Source organism: Sinocyclocheilus rhinocerous, unplaced genomic scaffold (assembly GCF_001515625.1).
Source record: "Sinocyclocheilus rhinocerous isolate Xijiao unplaced genomic scaffold, SAMN03320098_v1.1 scaffold69, whole genome shotgun sequence".
NCBI lineage: Eukaryota > Metazoa > Chordata > Actinopteri > Cypriniformes > Cyprinidae > Sinocyclocheilus > Sinocyclocheilus rhinocerous.
In genome coordinates, this window is record NW_015667272.1 from 542,828 (window position 1) to 551,176 (window position 8,349).

Sequence of the window (8,349 nt, forward strand, 5' to 3'; positions counted from 1 at the left end):
TAAACACAATAAATAAATAAAATTTATGAATGATGCAGTGCTAATTGATATATAATTTAGTACAGTACAGAAACTATAAAGTATATTTTCTACATTATTCTGTGCAGAAAATTGAAATAATTGTGTATAGAAAACAATCATAAAATTGCCATTAGGAAAAAATTATAGATTACAAATGATTGATTATTGTCCAGCAGTGTATTTGATTTCTTATAGCAAATTCAAAGTAAGATAAGAAAATAATTCCTTGTAAAAAAAAAAAAAATCATAATAAAACATACATACATAAAATTATTGTATTTGACATTTCTGTCACTTCTGGAATGAAGGCCCTGGTGTGACAAAATGTTAGCCTATACATAATACTTTTAAAGCTCTTTTTTTTAAATCTTGGCTTACATAATTTCTACATATGCCATAGCATCATTAAACTAGCATCTAACAATGGACAAAAGTGGTTTTTTTTTCTGTAACCATATGGTTCTGTAACCATAAAGGCTGCTGTGTAATTTGCCCCCTGACTAAGCATTTAAAGAATTTAGGGGAAGCATTTGAATAATCCTGTGAATGCACTTAAAATAATGCAGAATCAAATCGAATCGAATCGAATTTAATTGTGAACCGAATCGATTCACTGACTACCCAAAGATTCACAGCCCTACATTTTAGCATTTGCTAAAAGATTTGTCAGACTGATTCATGAATCGTGAATCTTTTCACAGGAATCAAACAAACTGAAGTCGTGCTGTATATTTTGTTTTGTCGGCTTCATACGCAAGGGCAACTCAACAGAAAGACGTGTTTTCGTGATGTTATTTCTATCTCACCTTATTCAGTTCTGGTTCAAAATTCACAACTCTGCTCAAAATCAGATACGATCCTTTCTTGCTGTCGTGCTTATTGCTGTATTCATTAAAGAAAACTTAGCCATTCCAGGGAATTTACATGGATTCAATAGAGGTATTGTAGCTCATTTGAGAAACAATTTAATACTATTTGTAAGCCTTCTAGATAGTTTAGCCTAATGAATAATTAGCTGTATCTGCATTGCCACACAATCGTTATGTCACAATTCAGGCTCAAAATACCTGAACAGTCTAGCTGTTCCAGCTGAATAGTCTAACTCTGTCAGTGTTTGTTCAATATTTAGTCAGTTCCTTGAGTCTGATGATGAATTAGCTGGTTAATTCCTTACAAGTTCCAGCTGTGACTGCCTGAACATGTGTGGCACTTTGTTTACCAACAATAGCAAACACACGTGCCACTATGGACATTGTGTGTGCTGTGTGCAGGCCCACTGAATCATTCATGGAGCCTGTTTAAAGGCACGTAGCTAAGATATCCAGATAAAACACACACACAATGGCCCTGTTCTTCGCCGCATGACTCCACCTCCAGACGAGGACTGCAGATGGGTCAGTGGCCCTGTCCTTCTTGGAGATGTCACAGGCGCAGAGCTGGAGAACACAGCCACTCTTTCACATGCGCTCCTCTGCATAACCCTGGTGCCTCCCAGCACGAGGCAGTGTCGCCTGAACTCCACACTGGCTGTTCGGAATGGCTGCTCCTCCCTGGTTATCAGTACTACGCTGGATCCTCCTCCTCACCATTTCAGGCAAGAAACACACTATAAACTTAAAACATTATGTTAGTGTATTATGGGGGATTTACCTTATAACAGATGTAACAGAAAATACACTGCAAAAAAAATTTTTTTTTAATTGTTTTCCAGTAAAAATATTGATATATGATATACTATAAACAAAACTTACAAAACAGCATGAGATGTGATTGCTTTCAGATATTTTATAGAAAATACAACCTCAATACAATACAATTTATTTTTATAACCCCAGTGTGGTAACCCAGTTCATTTCTTATTTTAAGCGTAATCTGAAAATAAACTTAATTTAGGATATATTTATTAAAAGATAATTAACTATACACTGTAAAAAAATCTATTTAGATTTTTTTCATACTTATAAAATAAGAAAATAAAAGATAAATAATAAATTAAAATAAATTAAAAAAAACAAAAGGATTTGACAAGATGGTTAAAAATCACACACACAGACAGACATGGGATGGATGGATGGATGGATAGATAGATAGATAGATAGAGAGATACCGGCTGCCAAACAAAAACAATAAAATTAAAGTAAAATATTGTAATTCAAACAAGGAAAAATTTGTAAAATAACCGTTTTTTCTGTAAAACCTTTAATGACAATTTCTGTAAAATTATTGTTTTTGCACTTTATTTCAGTTAACATATTTTACTGTAATTTTACGGGTTTTTGTTAGGCAGTCGTAGCTGCCAGTCGTTTGACCATTTTTTTACAGTGTAGATAGATTTTATGTAAAGAAATCTTCTATTCTGTTCTTATTATCTTGTTCTTTGGATTTAAGATGTTTTAATGGAAAACAAGTCAAAAACACTTATGAAAAATTATATTTAATTTATAGAAATGTTTGTTTTTGACTCATTTTATCTAAAGCAAATTTTATAATTTTTTATATATTTTTTACTAGTTCATTATATAAACTAATGCAATGTATTCGCTTTCCTTTCTACAGGAACCTTTTTTTGCTTTTTTTTGGGGGGGAATTTGTAATTCATTACATGAACTAATAAAGTGTATCCACATTCATGTCCAAAGGAACCTCTGAGATGTTGTTAAAATGTTTCCATGCAGCTCATGGGTCCTCCGTGTTGGCGTTTCTCGTGACGGAGGGCAGCACAGTGATTTTGTCGTGTCATTACTCAGTGAAGCACCACGGCTCGAGCCACGTCTGCTGGGGACGGGATTGTGGAACGTTCTGGTGCAACAACATCATCATACAAACAGATGAGTATGGCGTCATCTCCAAAGTCTCCGACAGGTACAAGCTCATCGGAGACGTCCTGTCAGGACAAATGGACCTGGGGATCCAAAAAATACAGAAGACGGACAGCGGGCCGTACTGCTGTAGAGTGGACATAGAAGGGTTTTTCAATGATAAGAAGGTGTCCTACACGTTGAGGGTCATGAAAGGCAAGTCATGCAGATGCTTTAAAGTTGGATCAAATTTGGAAAGCTTTGTATTTTAATAAATCTTCATGTATTTTCGTTTTTGAAGCTCCAACAACCACGACCCCGATTATTACAGAACCACTGGAGACACAGACAGGTGAGGTGCATTAAGGCAAAAGTTATTTCAAAAGTTATTGAAATATGCATATGCATTTCCAGAACAGAAATCTAAACATTGATAAAGCCAGGTTCAATATAGATGGTCCAGAATATAGAGTTTGGTGTATGTAAGTGAAGACTTCTTGTTTTAGAGCAGGAAAAAAGCTAAATTTGAGAACACTACATTTAAAAATGTATTGTAATTGAATTCCAAAGACATATATAGATAAAGTATAATAAAATAAACACTTCAGTGTGTATTGAGTGCAGTCTGAAAGAACTCAAGTTATGTGAGCAAAATAGCCCAGATCTCAAAATTGAAAAATTATGGTTTTGCTTATAGTGTCTTTCCTTAGAAATCATTTCTGCTGACTGCTTTTAACAGCTAATTCCTTTATACATCATTTGCATCAGTGTCATGCAAGTTTTCTTTCCTAGACCATTGGTTTTACCATTCAGTCAAACCACAATATATGATGAATCACCAGTTGCATTTCAGTTGCACTTGTACAAAGTCTTACCGTGTCATGAGAGACCACATAGAGCAATAACTCAAATGTCAGAGACCCTTGTGGGTAGATAATGGTTCTCACGCATCAGCCGGCATGAGTAGCAAAAGCGATTTCCTGAGTTTCGCTCTGAATTTCCTAGTGTCTTCACTCTCAGATCAGTCCAGAGGAGCAGACTCATCATTCTCTGACATTTCCTGGCAGAATGTCACCCATGTGCATTCTGGGGCTATGGTGAGTTACTGCTGCTCATACACAGTATATGGAAAATGAACATATCACTGTTAAGATTCTAATGAAACTTCCTCTATACACAATTATCATTTTAGTCAATGTAATTATCAATTACAGTAGTCAATTCAATAATAAATACAGCTGTTTAAATCACTGCTCTCCCATGTTAAAAAATATTGATTATGTATTATTATACATAATTAAGAATATTTAAGAATACTGTGAGTAATGTTATGAGCAAGCTTATGAGTCATTGAGTCATTGTATCTTGCAACATATAACTGCCAGCATGCTGTATAAAGTTTGTTACATCTCACTTATCTATCACTTATATACAAACTATTTTAAAAGTTTGGGATCAGTAAGATTAAAAAAAAAAAATAATGTAATACCTTTATTCAGGATGCATTAAATTGACCAAAATGTTCAGTAAAGACAATGTTACAGACAATTTCTTTCAAATAAATGCAGTTTTTCTTTAACTTTCTATTCATCAAACAAAATTGATACAAAATTGATTGATTTTTAACATTGATAATAATTAAAAATTATTATTATCATTGATTTCTGAGGGATCATGTGTCACTGTAAGCTAATGATGTAAGCTAATGATGAAAACTATCAAGCATAGTGACACACATAGTTCAACCAACCAATAATGGTAATTCATATAGGCTACTTAAAACAAACAAAAACACAAACCTTTTAATCTTTAAACAGCCCTGAAGATCAATGATTCATCTATTCTTAGAGTGTTCCTTAAAAACACAAATTAAAACTGCTAAAGTAGAAACTTACTTGGTTCAGTGCAGTATACAAATTGCTTAATAGTGCTTTATGGTGTAAAAATTAATTGCCAGAATCCCCCAGTATTTAGGGCTTTAACGCAGATGACCAGCATGTTTAGAAGGAAGAGCAGGTAGAATATTGTAATAATAATTTGTATTATTATTTTAACATAAATAAGGAAATGGACATTTTCCAGTATGTTTGTTAGGCTATATTTTGTAATAGATTTTTGGTAATACGTCCTGGAATACATTAGACAAGAGTCAACATTGTGCTTTACATGCCTCAAAAGGTGTTTTTACATTTTAGCCAATTAAAATGAATATCATTGCATTAGATCAAATCGAATCAAGTGGAATCTGCAAGCAAATGATGCTAGAGCTTTACTCAGAAATAACTCTGAGCTATTCTTAATTAAATAAATAAATAATTACTTTGAAACAGCTATGAATGTCAGGATCACACAGGTGTGTAGAGCATCCACAGTTGTAGCGCATCACATTTCATTAAATTTACATGTTCCCAAATATTTTGGGTGCCACTGCACATATTAAACATCTTGAAACGTCTTTATGCTTTCTTGCTAAAATTTTTTTTTAAATAAACAACTAATAATTACGTGAACAAATTGAGTGCTGTGTTAAATGTTTTTTTTTTGTAAAATATATTAAATTAATTTATTTTATTTTATTTATTTAATTTTTACATTGTTTTAGTGCTTGTGAGAATCTCCTGCTCTCAGCTCATGAGCGCTTATGATATCACAGAGGAGTTTTAGAACGTTGCGCGGGACTATATAAAGCGCGAGACTCGCCTGCTTACTTTGTGGCGAGTAAGGAGTATTGTTATCAACGGTGTTTACAGTGTGTATTCAGTTGTTGATAGCGTTTTATTTTGTCGAGTATGGGACAGCGACAATCTCGCAGAGAGAAAGCGGAGGGTGGTGAGTGTGTGCACGGGGTCAATCCCGGTACATTGCTTACACTCACCGACCACAAGGCGGAGGTCCATCCTCGTTCCGACGAGACGCCTGTGTGTGTTGGTGAGGGAGGCGGCCGGGAGAGACAGGAGAAATGGAGAGACGAGAAGAAGAGGAAGAACAAGAGGTTTCGGAGGTTTGCCTCTTTCTTCTGTTGTATGTCTCGTCCCAAATCCACCAGAGCTCAGGATGAGCAGGTGGAGCAGGGTGAGGTGGACCAGGACACTGACGAGGCCCCATCCAGGAGGTGTACTGATGGTAAAAGACCAGCTCTGAACATCAAAAAGTCTCTTAATCATTTACACACAATGTAAAAATCACAATCACACATTATAAAAATGCAGACCAATTACTTTATTCCACAACATGTGATAAAAGTTTGAATATAGAAAGCAATATTTTGAAGAAGTTTAATATTTTCAAGATTTAAAGTAGTCAAATGTTCCTCTAAATGAAAAATGTATACGAGTATGCAATATTTTATTGTTGCCATTTAATTAAAACAAGCTTTTGGTTGATATTCCCCTCTTCAGATCAGACTTCTCTACAGGACGTCATCTGCTCTGTAGAGGAGAATGATCATCAGGAGCCTTCTGCCAGTGCTCCTGAAGTGTCTGATGGACACTGATATCTGGTCCCAGCCAGGCTTCTCCAATGGTGAGATCGTCATTTCAACAATTTGTAATTAGACAAAACAGCTTTATAAAAGAAGTCCTTATATATAATTCAGGAATCTTTTTCATTTTTCAGCTTAGAAAGTGTAAAGTTAAAGGTAATAATCAGACATCTATTTTTCTGCATAGAATGCTGCCGTTTTATCCGAGGATGTCTGAAGAGCGACCCGGGAAAGAGGCTTCATTTGGAGGAGATGCTCTCCCATGACTGGTTTAAAGTACTGTGTCAAAGACAAGCTAAAATTATTTTAAAGATATAGTGTTTGTTTAGTTTGGCATCTTGATGGTCTAGTTTATTTTAATATGGACATCAGCTAACTTTCAATACCTGCAGTAACTCGTATAGTCAATCTTCATACATTGCATAGACAAAAAGCTGCTTATTTTTAAACCTTATGATATCGGTTTGTCTAATTTTTACAAGTTGTAATTGTATAATTTGTAATTGTGTTTCAGGTCCCCCTGTAAGTCATGGAGGACAGGGTCAGCCTTGCGTCTGGCGGGCTGACATGGGTGACCCCTCCATCCCTCCAGTCTTAGCGTCTTGCGGGGCTGGCAGGCCTTGGTAGCGTCTGGCGCCTTGGCTTGAGGCAGCAGTTTTAGCATCTTGCGGAACTACTCGCCTAGGGATGTGAATTGTAAATAGTTCATTTAGTTTTAGTTAGTAAGTTAGTTAAGTACAGCACCATCCAATCATATTTCTAAAAATGGAGTCACCTAGAGCTTCCCAGAGCTCCCTGTCAAGCCTGTCCCACAAATTCCTGGCACTGCTGCCATAGAAGTTCCTGCCACTCACATGGCGACAGAGCTCAGTTTCTCAGCCACCTTGGGCCCAATGATCCTGTCAGGGCCACTGCAGAAATCCTTGTTAAGGCCACTGTCACTGCCTCTCCAAAACCTGCTGAGGTCAGAGAGAACCGAATAAAAGGCACCACAGAGGTCACTCGACATGGTACCCTTTCAGAGCTGCCCTGGTCCCACAGCTTCTTGTCCAGGCTTGAAGGTTTCTGCTGCTGCAACCCCAGAGCCTGCAATGGGTTCAGAGCTCTGTCTCATAACAGCTGAAGTTGGAAAGCTTCCCGTCATGTGTGCCATGAAGTTTCCTCCCATGATGGTGTTGAGATTCATTCCACGGCTGCCAAAAAACCTCCAGCCAAACAGCCTCAATCTTTCTTGTCATAACCTCAGCCAGAGCTAAAGCTGCTCCAGTCCCAGAGCTCCTCTCTCAACCTCCCTGGTCCCAGAGGTTCCTGCTAAAGCTGCTCTGGCCCTAGTGGTTTCTGTCTTGACTGCATCAGAAGATCCTCTTACAGCCCCAGTGTTTCCTGTCACTGGTGTGATTCCTCCATAAATATAGTACACCTTTGTGCCACATTAAAACACATTTGTGAAAATAAACAAAAAATGTTATTTTATTAGGAAAACATGATAATCTGGAAATACTAAAAATTCCGATTATGCTTCAATTCTAGAGAGGTTAAGCCTCTCGTTTTACCAGTTTTTATTTATCACAGTGAATGTTTGATAAACTCACCAGGTAAGTAATGCCCGGTAAGTAACATCTCAATAAAGCAATAAGCCCTAAGAAGCCGTGGTTTACAGTGAATTTATAACGGCTAAGGGGCGTTTTAGGCACTACGTGGAGCGGGGCTTATTGCTTTTATAAAATGGTTATTCCATATATGTAGCAATGTTTCATAAAAACATTCTTTCGACAAACAATGTAATTCCTCAGAAATGGTTGTGGTTGCAACAAAGTGGTTGCTGAGAAACACACGCAGAAACAAAGGTGTATGTTAGTAGAGTAATTTACAACAGTTTTGAACACGGCTCAACCAACTGGAATCAAGGACTGGAAATATCCATTTTATGGAAAGTCGAAAGTATCTTTATATTATTATATATATAGTTATATTATTAGACCGCATACAAGGTCCAGGTATGTGATTTAAATCTGTAAGAATAACTTAAGTGACATGAGCAATTCCAAT

The 8,349-nt window shown here is 36.4% G+C and overlaps 1 protein-coding gene across 1 annotated transcript; it reads left to right on the forward strand.

The window, feature by feature from the left end:
• Positions 1-1,474: 1,474 nt before the first annotated feature.
• On the forward strand, positions 1,475-3,091 carry LOC107733479 (T-cell immunoglobulin and mucin domain-containing protein 4-like). The gene is made up of 2 exons (XM_016545111.1): positions 1,475-1,615; positions 2,697-3,091. Exons 1-2 carry the CDS (start codon positions 1,558-1,560, stop codon positions 3,089-3,091), a joined length of 453 nt encoding a protein of 150 aa, XP_016400597.1. The 5' UTR covers positions 1,475-1,557.
• Positions 3,092-8,349: the final 5,258 nt, after the last annotated feature.

What these genes read in the sequence shown, in the direction of transcription:
- LOC107733479 (XM_016545111.1), top strand. Translation starts at nt 1,558, where the DNA reads ATGGCTGCTCCTCCCTGGTTATCAGTACTACGCTGGATCCTCCTCCTC. An exon ending in CCTCCTCCTCACCATTTCAG is followed by an intron (nt 1,616 to 2,696) that starts GCAAGAAACACA and finishes GTTTCCATGCAG; the next exon opens with CTCATGGGTCCTCCGTGTTG.